The sequence below is a fragment of the Pongo pygmaeus genome, chromosome 2 (assembly GCF_028885625.2).
Source record: "Pongo pygmaeus isolate AG05252 chromosome 2, NHGRI_mPonPyg2-v2.0_pri, whole genome shotgun sequence".
NCBI classification, from domain to species: Eukaryota; Metazoa; Chordata; class Mammalia; order Primates; family Hominidae; genus Pongo; species Pongo pygmaeus.
The window spans coordinates 145276180-145292195 of record NC_085930.1 but is presented as its reverse complement, the minus strand read 5'-3'; the positions used below and the strand labels follow the sequence as shown (position 1 = coordinate 145292195).

Below are 16016 nucleotides of genomic sequence, written 5' to 3'. Positions count from 1 at the left end.
ATTTTAAATGTTTTGGTGTTTGTTTAGAAGTTTGCTGATTTTTTTTGTGACCAGAAGTATGCTATAGGAACTTAACTATTGTTTGTATCAGTTAGTCTATGCTAAAATTGGTTTTGTTACATGTCATTTTGCTTTAACTCTCAGTTTCCAAGAACCCATGGTTGACGTTAAGACTTAGTGTATATTCATGTTTGTTATATTCGATATAAAGTTTTCCATTAATATACTTAATTTGATATAAACATGAGTAAAATAGTTAAATTCCATTAAAAATAGTAAATGAGTCTATCTCTTCTATGTAGATGGAGTACCACTTACAGAAACTGTTGAAAAGTGGCTTCATAAATAACATCATTGTCATACTTATAATTTTTGATTTGCTTAGCAAATCATGTGGCACCCTACTACCACCACCTGCATTGTATGTCTGTGTGTGTGTATACATTGCTAAGAGATTCTTTTCTTTTCTTTCTTTTTTTTTTTTGAGACAGAGTTTCTTTCTTGGTGCCCAGGCTGGAGTGCAATGGCGTGGTCTCAGCTCACTGCAATCTCTGCCTTCTAGGTTCAAGTGATTCTCCTGCCTCAGCCTCCCGAGTAGCTGGGATTACAGGCGTGTACCACCACGGCTGGCTAATTTTTGTATTTTTAGTAGAGATGGAGTTTCACCATGTTGGCCAGTCTGGTCTCGAACTCCTGACCTCAGGTGATCCACCCGCCTCAGCTTCCCAAAGTGCTGGGATTACAGGCGTGAGCCATGGTGCCCGGCCTCTGGATTTCTTACATTACAATTTTATTGTTTTTCTTACATAGATTCTACGTATTTTGTTGGATTTACACCTAAGAATTTAATTCATTGATGTGAACGCAAATGATACTATGTTTTTCATTTAAAATTATATTTGTTCATTGTCTACAGCAAAGTGATTGACTTTTATATATTAGCCTTGTATCTTGAAACCTTGCTATAATAGCTTATTAGTTCTAAGAGTTGTTTTATTATTTTGCCTTTGTCAGTTCTTTCAAATTTTCTATATAGACAGTTTTGCCATCTGGAAATAAAAAAAGTTTTATTTCTTCTTTCCCAAGCTATGTACCTTTTGTTTATTTTCTTTCTCTTATTGCATTAGCCAGGATTTCCAGTATGATGTGAAAAAGGAGTGGTTGAGAATAGCATCCTAGCTTTTTTCCTGGTTTAACCGGAAAAGCTTTGAGTTTCTCTCCATTACATGTGATGTTAGCTGTAGCGTTTGGAGATATTCTTTATCGAGTTGAGAATGTTCCCCTGTATTTCTCATTTACTGAGAGTATTTATTATGAATGGGTGTTGGATTTTGTTAAGTGCTTTTCCTTTGTCTTTTGGTATGATCATGTAGTTTTTTAGCTCTTGATATGATGTATTATATTAATTGATTTTTGAACGTTGAACCAGCCTTGCGTGACTGAGATAAATCCTACTTGGTCTTCATGTAGAATTCTTTTTACACATTGTGTGTTTTGATTTGCTAATGTTTCTGTTGAGGATTTTCGTATATATGTTTATTAGAGATATTGATGTGTAATTTTCTTGTAGTGTTTTTGTGTAGTTTGGTATTACGGAAATGCCTCATAGAATGAATTAGAAAGTAGTTCCTTCTTGTCTCTTTTTTGGAAGATTGATGTTAATTCTTTTTAAACCATGTTTGGTATAATTAAGCAGTAAGGCCATCTGGTCCTGGGCTTTTCTTCCTGGGGAGATTTTTGATAACTGATTCAGTGTCTCGTTATAGTTCTTTTCACATTTTTTGTGTTTTTTGAGCCAGTTTTGATGATTTGTGCATTTCTAGGAATTTGTCCATTTAATATGTTACTAAATTTGTGGGCATATGTTGTTTACCGTATTCTTTTGCCCCTTCTCTCTTTTTTTCAAAAGTCATTTTATTTAAAGATATGTCAATTTTGTTTACCTTTTCCAACAACAAACTTGTGGTTTTATTGATTGTGTTGTTTTTCTAATCTCAATATAGTTTATCTGTGCACTAATTTTGATTAATTTCTTCAGTTTGCTGCCTTTGGGCTTAGTTTGCCCTTTATATTTTTTTTCTTCAGTTGTAGAATTAGGTCATTTATTTGAGCTTTTTTTTTTTCCCCTAAAATCTTGATTTTTACAACTGTATTTTCCTCTGAGCACTGCTTTTGCTGCATCCCATACATTTTGATGTATTGTGTTTTTGTTTCATTTATCTCAAAGTATTCTGATTTCTCTGTTTTTTAAAAAAATATATTTTGAGATTCTGTTGTTAAGGGTGTACAACTTTATGATTTTTTATATCTTTGTAATGAAATGAATTGGGGACCCCCCCCGTTATGTGGTGCCCTGGTTTTTTGTTTGTTTGTTTGTTTTGGGGGCTGAAACAGGGGCTCTGTCACCCAGGCTGGAGTGTAGTGGCCCAGTCATGGCTCACTGTAGCCTCAACCTCCTGGGCTCAAGTGATTCTCCCACCTCAGCCTCTCGAATAGAGTAGCTGGAACCACAGATGTGTGCCACCACACCTGGTTAGTTTTAAAGTTTTGTTTTTTCCTTTTTAAAAGTTTTTTTTTGTATTTATTTATTTATTATTGTTTGAAACAGGGTCTCTCTCTGTCACCGAGACTGGAGTGCAGTGGTACGATCTTGGCTCACTGCAACCTCCGCCTCCTGGGTTCAAGTGATTCTTCTACCTCAGCCTCCTGAGTAGCTGGGACTTCAGGTGCCTGCCACCATGCCTGGCTATTTTTTTTTTTTTTTTTTTTTAGTAGAGGCAGGGTTTCACCATGTTGGCCAGTCTGGTCTTAAACTCTTGACCTCAAGTGATTCGCCCGCCTCAGCCTCCCAAAGTGCTGGGATTATAAGCGTGGGCTACTGTGCCTGGCCAGTTTTTAAATTTTTTTGTAGAGATGGAGTCTCTCTATATTCTGCCTGGGCTGGTCTCGAGCTCCTGGCCCCCAGTGATCCTCTTGCCTCGGCCTATAATATCTGTGCCCCTGCCCGCGCCCCCCCCCCCCCGCCTTTTTTTTTTTTTTTTTTGATATGGAGTCTTTTGCTCTGTTGTCCAGGTTGGAGTGCAGTGGTGCAATCTCGGCTCACTGCAACCTCTGCCTTCGAGTTCAAGTGATTGTCCTGCCCCAGCCTCCCAAGTAGCTGGGATTGCAGGCACCTGCCACCACACCTGGCCAATTTTTGTATTTTTAGTGGAGATGGGGTTTCACCATGATGGCCAGGGTGATCTGGAGCTCCTGACCTCAAGTGATCCACCTGCCTCAGCCTCCAAAGTGCTGGGATTACAGGCGTGAGCCACCATGTCTGGCCTCCCTTTAGCATTTCTTGTAGGGCATGTCTAAGGACAAATTCCTTCTGCTCTTATTTTTCTATGAATGTCTTAATTTGTCCCTTGAGGGATAGTTTTACTGGTTATATAGTTCTTTTTTGATGGTTTTTCTTTCAGCACTTTAGTTATGTCATCCTACTGCCTTTTTTACTTCAATGATCACATTTTTTAATTTTTATTTTGGGGCGGGGGGGTACTTTCTGGCCAAAACTGGAAAGCCTGCTGGACAAATTCAGACATTAACATTAAAAAATGAACATTTTGAATATTAAAATGTTTTCACTCTGGGAATCATCCTTTCACCTCCCCCATGCCCTGTTTGATTTTACTGACTGTTAAAAGCTATAGTCATCTGTTTATTTAGTGATTCCCCCCCCCCAAACTACTTTTGCCAAGACTGTCTTTCTTGTCCTGTGTGGACACTGACATTTTTCATCTTGGTGGTCAAACCAGTAACCTGATAGATTTACCTAAAGAACTGGCACCCCAAAGGGGGAAAAACCCTCTGTGGGTATTTGCAGATAGGTTCTTTACTGAAGTATTTTTGCAATAAATAGCCTGGCCATTTGCACCTTGGCCTTAGTCTTCATCTTCTGCTTGCACAGAGCTCAAAGATAATTAGGGGTGCAAGCCTATGCTTCTCTCAGGCCTCCTCTGACCGTGCTTTTAGCCTTGGGCATGCGTGTAGCAGCTTGAATTCCCCAGAATATGTGGGAGTCTTTCAAAGCCCTTAGTCCCTAACATATCTTCCTCCTTAGACTCTTTATTCTGAGGCTTTACATATTGCTGCTTGTCTTGTATGCTGTCTCTTACCCCAGAGAGCTTATGTGTAGTATATATATTTAAATCCTTTCAACAGATGCCAGCTGGGAATCTCTTCAAAATGCACAGCTATCATTTTTGAGAAGGAGGTTGGTATTTCTCCCACAGGTACCAGCAAGTTGCACCAAGAGTTTGATCTGCTGTCCCCATTGACACTGTTGAGTTGGGGAATGGGCGATGGTAGGCAAGTAAGCAAAAGACGCTATAGTGCCTTCTCACCAAATTTTGCAGCTTCCTTCTTTGTTAAGCACCCCTTTCTTTGTAAGTTTTATTAGATTCAGGAATTCTGTAAAAGTTGATTTCAGTTTTTGTCAACCCAAGTGTTGTTTCACTGGAGAGGCTTATTCTTGAAGTTTTCTACTCATCGATTTCCCATGGTATGACTCCTTTCATTTTTTTGAAAGATTATCACTTGGTATGTAATTCAGGGTTGACTTTTTTTTTTTTCCCCCTCAGTACTTTTAAGATGTTACTCCATTGTCTTTGAACTTACATAGTTTCCATTAGGAAGTCTGATACTGATCTTTGTCTTTCTGTATGTACGTATCCTATTTCTTTAGCTTCCTTTTGAATTTTCCCTTTAACTCTGGTTTTTAGCAGTTTGTGTATTTTGATGTATTCTGCTTGGGAATTCTCTGATCTTACATCTGTTTTGATATCTGACATGATTTTTTGAACATTCTTCCCCATTATCTCTTCAAATATTTGTTCTGCTTTGTGCTTTGTCTTTCTGTCTGGAATTCTAACTATACCTGTGTTATTCCATTTGATACTGTATAATGGCCTATTGTGGACTGTTAGGTCCTACTACCCCTGCTTTTGAAAAATATGAGACTTTATGTTTTTTAGAGCCATTGTAGGTTCACAGCAAATTTGAAGGAAAAGTAAAGAGTGTTTGCTTATATTCTCTGTCCCTACACTTGCACAGCCTACCATACTATCAACATCCTGCACCAGAGGAGAACATTTTTTAACAGCTGATCAACCTATATTGACAAGTCACTATCACCCCACGTTGCTACTTTAAATTAGGGTTGACTCTTGCTGTTGGTGTCTTGCTGTTTTTGGACTCTTGCTGTTTTTACAAATCTGTAATGACACATCCATCATACATGTTTCACTGCCCTAAAAATCTTCTGTGATCTGCCTGTTCATCCCTTCCACCCACTAAATCCTTGGTAACCACCGATTTTTTTACTGGCTCCATAGTTTTGCCTTTTCCAAAATGTCATATGGTTGGAATTGTGCAGTATGTATCCTTTTCAGATTGGCTTCTTTACTTAATATGTATTTAAGGTTCTTTCATGCCTTTTCAAGGCTCTCAAGCTAATTTTAATGCAAAATAATATTTCATTGTGAGGATGTGCGTAGTTTATTTATTCATTTACTTAGTGAGAACATCTTGGTTGCTTCCAAGTTTTGGCAGTTATGAATAAAACTGCTATAAACATCTGTGGACATTGGTTTTCAGCTCATTTGGGTAAATGCCAAGTAGTTTGATCACTGGTAATGGTGTGGATTGATTGTAGTTTGTGAATTCTGTCATCCTCATTTTATTTTAAAATAATTTCTTTTTTTTAATTGACAGGATTGCCTTTGAGGTTATTTTAAAAGTTTTGAGTTGTACAGCACTTGATTATTTTGCTGCATTGTGAAAGGACCTCTCCAGCAATGATTACTTCAGAATTACCAGTGTTACAGTAAGTATTGTAATTTTCTTTTTTTTTTTTATTTTTTAAGGAAAATTTTGGACAACTTATTTCTTTATCAAAATGCTCTCTTTGATGAGACATTTCAAATATGTTCTTTGATATTGGGACAATATGTTTGCAGTGTAAGTAGTAGTAGGGTGTGTAATTACCATATCCATTCATGGCTTTTGCTATTGAACTGTCAACATGTTTTCTGATATTCAACAAAAAAGATGTTAATGTCCTATATCAGGAGTCAGCAAACTGTGGCCCATGGGCCAAATCTGGCATGTTGTCTCTTTTTGCAAAATAAAATTTTGGATTAGAGCCACACTCGTTCCTTTACATGCTGTTTATGACTATTTTGTATTACAAGTTGTGACAGTGATAGTATTGCATAGAAAGCCTAAAATATTTAGTCTGGCCATTTACAAAAAATAGTTTGTTGTCGCCTATCTTATCCCATACTCTTTCTCTACCCGCTCCCTGCTCACTTACAGCTCTTTTATTATGATTCTTTCTTTTTCCTTAGATTAGATTGTTGAGGTGTTCCGGCTACCAGAAGAAATCTAAGGGATATACCAGTTGACATTTTTCATGGCATCCCATTAGATTTGTTGGAGTTAAGGACAGATTTAGAATTGAGATTTACTTTTATTTTTATTTTCTTTTGAGATGGAATTTTCCACTGTTGCCCATGCTGGAATGCAGTGGTGCGATCTCGGCTCACTGCTACCTCTGGCTTCCAGGTTCAAGCGATTCTCCTGCCTTGGCCTCCTGAGTAGCTGGGATTACAGGCACGTGCCACCATGCCCGGCTAATTTTTGTATTTTTAGTACAGACAGGTTTCACTATGTTGGCCAGCCTGGTCTCGAACTCCTGACCTCAGGTGGTCTGCCCACCTCAGCCTCCCAAAGTGCCGGGATTACATGCATGAGTCACTGTGCCTGGCCAGATTTAGAATTGGGACTTATTTTGGGAAATGTGATCACAGGAATGGCAGATATTATTCCTTTCATAGCTTTTATCATGATGCCAGTCGGGAATCTGCATACTTTGATTCTGTATAACAATGATTTAGATATAATAAAAGTGATGAGCACTTTAAGCAGTTATTTATATATTATTACTGCTCAATTCGTTTACATACCTTATTTTCAAGAGAGAACCTCTGATTGATCTCTTGGCCTTCTTTTTTTCCCTTCCAGCATTCTAAGACACAGAGCTATCCAAATTTCTTTAAACCGCTTGAAAAACCATCAATACTGTCCTGTCTTTTCCCCGACATATGGGAGATAAAATTTATTTTCTGCCTACTTATTTCTTTTTTACCTCTGTACCTGAGCATGATATCATATATATAAATATATTAACTTATATAAATATGGTATAAATACCATATTTATATGATATTTAAGTTTGGAGGGCCCCTTATAGTATTTTCTTTCTTTTCTTTGTACTTATGCACTTCTGCCCTTACCTGGCCAAGCCACTAAGTCTTAGCTCAGGTCTTATGCCTCCAGAAAAGTACTTAATGTAACATTTTATAATTGTCTCTTATTTTTTCTGACCCATCTCCTAAACTGCATTGTGTGCCTTAATTTTGTATGTCCTGCTGCTAGGACACTGTTGGGTATTAGGCAGGCCTTTAATAGCTCTTTGATAAAATATGAAACAGAGGTTATATTTAAATTAAAGTTGTATTACATGAGTTTGTATTGACATTATATCTAATATATCATGCATTGTGAGTGAATTTTTTTCAAAAGAATGTAAATCTGTAATATGTCTGTGGGTACTGGACAGTGGTGATCTGGGAGCTGGGTAAATGAGCTCTGGTTTAGATCTGTCAGCCGAAGATGGTACTCTTGGTTAAATTGAGATGTCCAATTTTGGTTTTTAAAATGTAGACACTATAAAGACCACTCTAGTGATTATCCTTATTATTTCTTGGCTTACTTAGATATTATAATTGCTGATGGATTTGTCATTTTAGTGCTGTTTACTATTAAGCATTGTCAAAACATTATCATTTACTACATTTTATATTCCGGGAAGCATACTAGGTTCTGGGTAGATATAACATGTAGAGCAGGCTTAGTTCTTTTTGCAGTGAAGCTTGTAAAGTTAGATATAAATCAAATAATTACAAATACATAGTTCTAAACTATCATTGGTGCTGTGAAGGAAAAGTAGGAGGTATTATGAGAATTTTAACACATGCCTTTGTTTAGTCTACTTTTCTAAGGAAGAGACAGTTGAACTGAGGTCTGAAGTGGGGTTTAGGGGAAGAAGAAGGGAGCAGGCTATTAGGCCCAGACTGAGATTATGTCATGCAAGGACCCTGAGATATGTTTGAAGGCCTGAAATAAAGCCTCCCCCCACCCCATTTTTTTCTCCAGCACTGGGGATGGAGAGTGACATGAGATAAACTGTGAGTAGGATGGAACAGTATCATATCAGTACCTGCTAAGTCATGTTCAGAATTACGTTTTTTTCTCTTCACTATGTGTATTATTCCATTTTCACACTGCTATAACGAACTACCTGGAACTGGGTAATTTATAAAGAAAAGAGGTTTAGTTGACTCATGGCATGGCTGGGGGGAGGCCTCAGGAAACTTACAATCATGGCGGAAGGTGAAGGGGAAGCAAGCACCCTCTTCACAAAACGGCAGGAGAGAGAGAAGGGGAGTGGAAGGAAGTACCACACTTTTAAACCATCAGATCTCGTGAGAACTCACTATCACAACAACAGCATAGAGGAAACTGCTCCCGTGATCCAGTCACCTCCCACCAGGTCCCTCCCTTGACAGGTGGGGATTACAATTCGAGATGAGATTTTGGTGAGGACGCAGAGCCAAACCATATCAGCATGATAGAGATATAATAAGATATATACTTAGAAAGTTACTTAGTGCAGTATATTATTAGATGGGAAAGGCCAGCACTAGAAACAAGGAGACCTATCAGGAGAAGGATGTTGCAGTATCTAGGGAAAAGATGATAACTTAAACTAGTTACCCTGGAGATAGAAAGAGGTAGACAGAATTTAGAGAGTTCTAGGGAGCAAAATCATTTTTTAAATAAGATTTGATCTTACTCTGTTCCATGCTCTTAATTTATGTCTAGTAGTGTTATAAATGTGAACATTAGCCATTTGCAGGAGTTTTGAAGAGCAATTGGTCAAAGTTTGAATTTCTATACCCCTTGACCTGTCATTTTCACTGCATATATCCTAAAGAGAAACTTGATTGTGTAATAAGATTTATTTGTGTGCAAGAACAGTCATTTCAGCCCTGTTTGTAATAGTGCAAAACTAGAGACAGACTAATGCTCATTGATAGGGAAGTAGCTAAATAAGTTCAGTGCATATTATGGAGTGCCATTCAGGAATCTAATGTATTTATATGGAAGATTCTCATGTATGTAACACTTAAAAAATTGAAATATTGATATTTATATTTTGAGAGAGAGAGACAGAGAGATGCAAAAGCCTAAATATTTATGGCAGTGTCAAACTATTAACAGTGGTATTCTGCAGATGGGATTCAGAGTTAGGATGAGATAAAGTGAAACTTTTCCTTGTATTCTTACATATTTTCTATTGCTCGAAATTTTCTTTTTCAAAAGCCTAGAATTTGTTTTCGTATGTCTTAATAATTAAACATACACATACTAACACATAACAGTGCATTAGCTGTTTGTTGGCAGTAGTTCTCACTGTTTAAGCTGACTGCAGCTGGCAGCATTATTAAACAAATTGTACTTTTCTGACTCTTGAAAGGGGCATCAATAAACAATACTGCTGAAGAATAGGTTAGTTTCACTAATGGGTCAGTAATTATATTCTAGAACCAACCTGCTCCTATAGTTGCCTGGAGACTTACAAGCATCAAAAGCACTTGGAGATTTTGTCCACACAAGATAAATACAAAACATAATATTTGCATTGTAGTATCTTAACATGAAAATAGAAAATTCAGGTTTATCTTGAGATCTAACTAGACTCTGCCACTTACTAAGTGTGCGACTGTGGACAAATTTATCAGGTTTTCAGATCTTTCATTTCCTCATTCATAAAATCAGGAAGATAACATGCTTCTTACAAGGTTTTTGTGCATATATATTATAGATAACATATGTAAACTGACACATAGTCTATACTGAACATGGCCTATTTGGATTGTAGTGAGGAAAAAAAGCAGTATGATTCATTGTTCTTTAGTAGAGACAAATAAGATTGACTGGATCCGGGTTGGCAAATACTGCTAGTGGTTCTGATGCCTCTTTTAAATAAAATGTTGAAACATAGCCACACCCATTAATTTGCATATTGCATATGGCTGCATTTATGGTATGTCACCAAGGTTGAGTAGTAGCTATAGAGAACTTAAGACCCATAAGCCTAAAATATATACTGTATGGTTTTTTGTTTTTTTGGTTTTTTTTTTTTTTTGAGATGTAGTCTCACTCTGTTGCTCAGGCTGGAGTGCAGTGGCGTGATCTTGGCTCGGCCAACCTGCGCCTTGTGGGTTCAAGCGATTCTCCTGCCTCAGCCTCCCAGGTAGCTGGGACTACAGGCGCACACCACCATGCCTGGATAATTTTTGTATTTTTAGTAGAGACGGGGTTTCACTATGTTGGCCAGGTAGGTCTCGAACTCCTGACCTCATGATCTGCTGGCCTTGGCCTCCCAAAGTGCTGGGATTACAGGCGTGAGCCACCGCACCTGGCTGTATGGATCCTTATGAAAAAGCTTGCTGACCCTGGACATCATTTACAATATTATTTATAGTTTTGTTGTTGTTGTTTTGTTTGTTTGTTTTTGAGACAGAGTTCTACTCTGTCGCCCAGGCTGGAGTGCAGTGGTGCTCTCTCTGCTCACTGCAACCTCCACCTCCCGGGTTCAAGCGATTCTCGTGCCTCAGCCTCCCAAAGTGTTGGGATTACAGGCGTGAGCCACTGCGCCCAGTCTTATTTATGGTTTTAAATAACAGATTAACTTTAAAGATATATAAGTTGTAGAGTAATATGATAACTTTGAAGATTTACAAGTGGGTAAGTAATATGATGTGAGAATGTTACTGGCAGCGGTGTGTGGAATGGCTTGAATAAGCGGCAGTAGGGAGATGAATTGAGATTATCACGGGGAGTGGTGATTGTGGTAGTAATCCTGGAAAGAGTGAGAAACAGATTATATTGTTCTGAGAAGGATGGCTGAGGTAGGATTATGTTAGCAGGAGGCACAAGAAGACTGATATCATTCTATCAATTCTAGTTTATAGACAGGATAATGGTGACAATAAATTTGTATAATAACTTAAAGCATAGTTATGTATAACAAATCAGTTAATTGTATCTCTGTTAGTAGAAAGTCAGAAGTAAGTCAGGATTGGATTCAATTTTAGATGTGGCATTTGGTGAATTTGAGGTGGCATTCAAGTAAGTATGTCATGCATGCAAGATAAAAATCTTGAGTCAGAGATCTGGAATGTGGTCAGGTGTACTGATAAGGTATTGAAGTCATTTGCATAGAAGTTACACATTAACTGGATGAAATCTACAAGGGAGTGTAATATAAATGGAGTAGAGCAGACCTAACAGTTGAGCTTTAAGGGAGAGGGAATGAGCCTAAAAGAGCATTTGGTGAAGGAGATTGAGAAATAGTAGATTGTGAGTTGGACTTACCATTTGCTATGTACTTTTCCTACTCTTTACAATTTTATGCAGTAATGTAGAATTTAGTGAAGAGATGCTTGTTCATGCTGTCTAAACCTTTTCAATGCTGTGTTGAAGCCAGCTTGTATTGGCCTGTGAGAGTTAAATATTAAATTTTTAGGAATTTTGCAAGCTAGCTAAACACAACATATCTGTTTAAAAAAGTTAACTTATATAAGGTTAAATTAAATGTCATATGAAAAATAAAAATAGTAAATACTCAAAACTCATCACTTCCTAATTATTTCATGTTACTATTTATGCTCTTGAAGTTGTTATTTAAACCTGTTGTGTCTTTGTGGTAGAAATATGTTTTAATGCTGTACTACTGTTTGTCACTTCCCACCTCACTTTGGTTATGCCACTTTGGTCATTTGAAATTGGCTATGGTAGGAATATGTACACCATGAAAATCAGCAAATGATAAAAATCAACGCTTAATTTATTGTTTTGTTGATGATAGACTTAAGAAAGTGATAAAGAAATTGTTAACAACGCAGATTCAACTTAAAGGTGTATTGGATGGTCTATACGCATTACAATACCAATAACAAAAAATTGAGGAAGCATGTTTCCTCAGCCCTTATCTGAGTCAGCAGAGAAGTTGCTCACACCAATGACTAATGAGTCAAGTTTCAACAACTGTCTTTATCATTTTACTCGCATCCTACTCATTAAAGTGAACAAAAATAGAAACCACCTTTCATGTTAAAATAACTATTCATTCATCAGTTGCAGCTGTAGGTTAGATTCCAATAATTGGCTGGGCACGGTGGCTCACGCCTGTAATCCCAGCACTTTGGGAGGCCGAGGCAGGTGGATCATGAGGTCAGGAGATCGAGACCATCCTGGCTAACACGGTGAAACCCCATCTCTACTAAAAATGCAAAAAAAATTAGCCGGGCGTGGTGGCAGGTGCCTGTAGTCCCAGCTACTCGGGAGGCTGAGGCAGGAGAATGGCGTGAACCCGGGAGGCGGAACTTGCAGTGAGCTGAGATTGTGCCACTGCATTCCAGCCTGGGCGACAGAGTGAGACTGTCTCAAAAAAAAAAAAAAAAAAGATTCCAGTATAAGAGTTGGGCAAAAATTATCTTTAAAATTATTTTGTGAGAGTCAGTTACGTGGAATTTACAATAAAGAGTGTTTAGTGTTTTATTATTATTTGTAAATTATATGCTAAGTATCCTTTATGTCTTTTTTGTTGGTTTGTTTTGTTTTCAGACAGAGTATTGCCCTGTTGCCCAGGCTGGAGAGCAGTGGCGTAATCTCGGCTCACTGCAACCTCCGCGGGTTCAAATGATTCCCCTGCCTCAACCTCCTGAGTAGATGGGATTACAGGCACATGCCACCATGCCCGGCTAATTTTTGTATTTTTAGTACTGATGGGGTTTTACTATGTTGGCCAGGCTGGTCCCAAATTCTGATTTCAGGTGATCCGCCTGCCTCACCCTCCCAAAGTGCTGAGATTATAGGCATGAGCCACCGTGCCTGGCCATATGTCTTAATACTTATAACTTAGGTGTTCGTATTTTTTTTTTGAAAAGACAGTGGTTAAACATTAACTGGCACAACACTGCCCTTCATGACTTTATAAAATAAATAAAAATATTCCTAAGCCTTCATATTTTTATACTGAAGAATTAGTCTTTTGCAGTTATATTTTGCATTTATTTTTGTATAGCAGCTATCATTTCCACAGTCATTTCTTCCTCTTCATTTCCCTCTTTATTTGGGGGATTCATTTCACTCACTGTTATGTGAAATTAGGAAGGGAGGATAACATTTTTAGTTTGCTAGAGAGTTTCTCTGAAAGTAGAAGTATAAGCCACTTCTAATCAGCCATATAGCAGGAGGTAAGGAAAGTAGTGAAACAGAAATGCATTATACTTATTAATTTGTTCGCTAAAATAATATAACATTTTCTAGGGATTCAACTAATGAAACTACTGCCCATTCCGATGCTGGCAGCGAGCTTGAAGAAACAGAGGTCAAAGGAAAAAGAAAAAGGGGTCGTCCTGGCCGGCCTCCAGTATGTATTATGCTTGTCTTCTTTGTTCCTTTAATAGTGACCATGTTAATGAGTTTATATGAGTTGTTAATTCTAGTGCTAGTATGGTTAATACTTAAAAAAAAATTCAGTGACACAATAGAGATTGGAAACTTTTTTTTACATAAATTGTCTTGGCAGTGATCAGAAAAAAGAGATGATTGTAGTATGATTTTGTTGCCCTCCTTCTCTTTGTAAATAAATGGTAGTCCATGTGAAGGCATAGAGAAGGTCACTAACAATGAATGAGGTTTAGTTAGTTAAGACTTCCTGCTTTTCAGATGCAACTCTGATTTCTTATGAGCTCCCAAGTACTGTTTTGGAGTTTGGGGCCAGTCTCAGAGTATATTCTCATTGATAACCTGATGGGGAAGTTTAGAAGAGCTCTAGATAATCCTACTTTGAGAGATAGCTTAATGTATTGTAAGAGCATCAGTCATAATTTAAGCATGCATAAACCCTATAGAAGATACTATTATCTGCTTGTCAAGGGGTTAAGGGTTATACTGTTCTGTGTTTGCTTTTATGATGTGATTTGCTATTAGTAATTTTTTTCTATTTTATGAAAATTCTTCTAATGGAAACTCTTAGCCTCCTTTTAATAGGAGACATCATGTAATGAACCCCCCCATATAGCCATTACCCAGATTTAGCAGTTATCAAATCATGACCAATCTTGTTTCATCTCATCACCCCTCCTCCTTTTTTTCCATCCTATGTTATTTTTAAGGTCATTCTAGACATCATTCCATCTGTAAATATTTTAGTGTGTATTGCTAAAAATAAGGGCCTGTTTCTCCTTCCCCCGCCATGGAGTCTCACTCTGTTGCCCAGGCTGGAGTGCAGTGGCACAATCTTGGCTCACTGCAACCTCCACCTCCTAGGTTCAGCGATTCTCCTGTCTCAGCCTCCTGAGTAACTGGGATTATAGGCACTCACCATCATGCCCAGCTAATTTTTTCTTTTTTTTTTTTTTAAAGTAGAGATGGGGTTTCATCATGTTGGCCAGGCTGGTCTCGAACTCCTGACCTCAGGTGATCCACCCGCCTCAGCCTCCCAAAGTGCTGGAATTACAGGCCTGAGGCACTGCGCCCGGCCCTCTTTTTTTTTTTTTTTTTTTTTTACACTACCACAATATCATTGTGAAGTCCCAGTATAAAATATTTTATTAATATCACCAAATAGCCAGTTTTATAGTTTGTAATCATCTTATGAACATTTAAAATCTAGTTTGGTGGTTAGAGTCATCATCTTATGAACATTTAAAATCTAGTTTGGTGGTTAGAGTCATGGACACAGGAATGATCCACCCCCTGCAATTGGTGGTTATGTTGCTTAACCAGTTATTGTCTATATGTCTTTTATAATGAGTTACACAACAAGACTGGTATTTTGATACAGTTAAGTCATTTTTCCCTCTTGTTTGCCAGAATTTTTAATTAATTACTCCTCCAGGCCAACCTTAAAATAAAAAACAAGATGAAAGACTTCTTGTATTTTGCTATACACTTGCTTTTATCCTCTACTGTTATTTAAAGGAAAAAATAATGGGGGAAGACATGCAGTATAGTAACTTTTTGTATTACTTCTTCGTTTGTAGAAGTATTTGGTGGTACAGTATTCCTTACAAACATATTTTGGGAAAAGTGAAAGAGTTTTGCACTTGGAAGCTGTTGACTATTCTAGTTCCCATTACTACCATGTGATTTTTCTGAGACCATAGGCAAGTTTCATTGCTATCCTGGCAATCTCAGGATATAACTGCAAAGTTGGAAATAAGACTAGATTTGCTTAAAGGTGGGAGAATGAATTGCCCACGTTTGCTTACTTGAATTTGTTCTCCCCAACTTGAAATTCTTCACTTACAGGATTCAGATTAAGTACTGTCTCCTTAAAGAAACTTTTATATTTTTCCTAAAGAGAATTTACCACCCGTTCAGCAGGCTATTGTATTATTCCTTAGAACCTGTTTAAGTTTTATGTGTGTACAGCTGAATCCTTGTAATGTTGTGCCTTTTCTTTTGAGATGGAATCTTACTCTGTCGCCCAGGCTGGAGTGCAGTGGCATGATCTTGGCTCACTGCAACCCCCGCCTCCTGGGTTCAAGTGATTCTCCTGCCTCAGCCTCCTGAGTAGCTGGGACTACAGGTGTGCGCCACAATGCCCAGCTAATTTTTTGTATTTTTTGGTAGAGATGGGGTTTCACCAATGTTTTGCTTTTTTGATGAAAAGAAGTCTGTGTACCCAAATGCTTAACCGTTTTGTGGTAGGAAATATTTGATTTTTACTGAAGTTACTACTACATACTCTAGTAAGTAAATAGTGCATGTTCATGCCATATTTATAGTATTGAAAAAATGTCAACCAGTATAAGAAAGTAGCATTCTAGAAA

At 37.7% G+C, this 16016-nt stretch overlaps 1 protein-coding gene across 9 annotated transcripts in view; it reads left to right on the top strand.

Moving 5' to 3' along the window:
• Positions 1 to 16016, top strand: part of STAG1 (STAG1 cohesin complex component) — a 406778-nt gene that overhangs the window by 113524 nt on the left and 277238 nt on the right. For 7 of the 9 annotated variants that reach the window (XM_054482540.2, XM_063662185.1, XM_063662190.1 and 4 more), the window contains 2 exons: positions 5755 to 5866; positions 13504 to 13606. In XM_054482540.2, the coding sequence (XP_054338515.1) occupies positions 5838 to 5866; positions 13504 to 13606 (132 nt within the window). In that variant the 5' untranslated portion in view covers positions 5755 to 5837. Of the gene's footprint in view, positions 1 to 5752; positions 5867 to 13503; positions 13607 to 16016 lie in introns of those variants that run through there. The other 2 variants (XM_063662193.1, XM_063662191.1) reach the window with 1 other exon arrangement.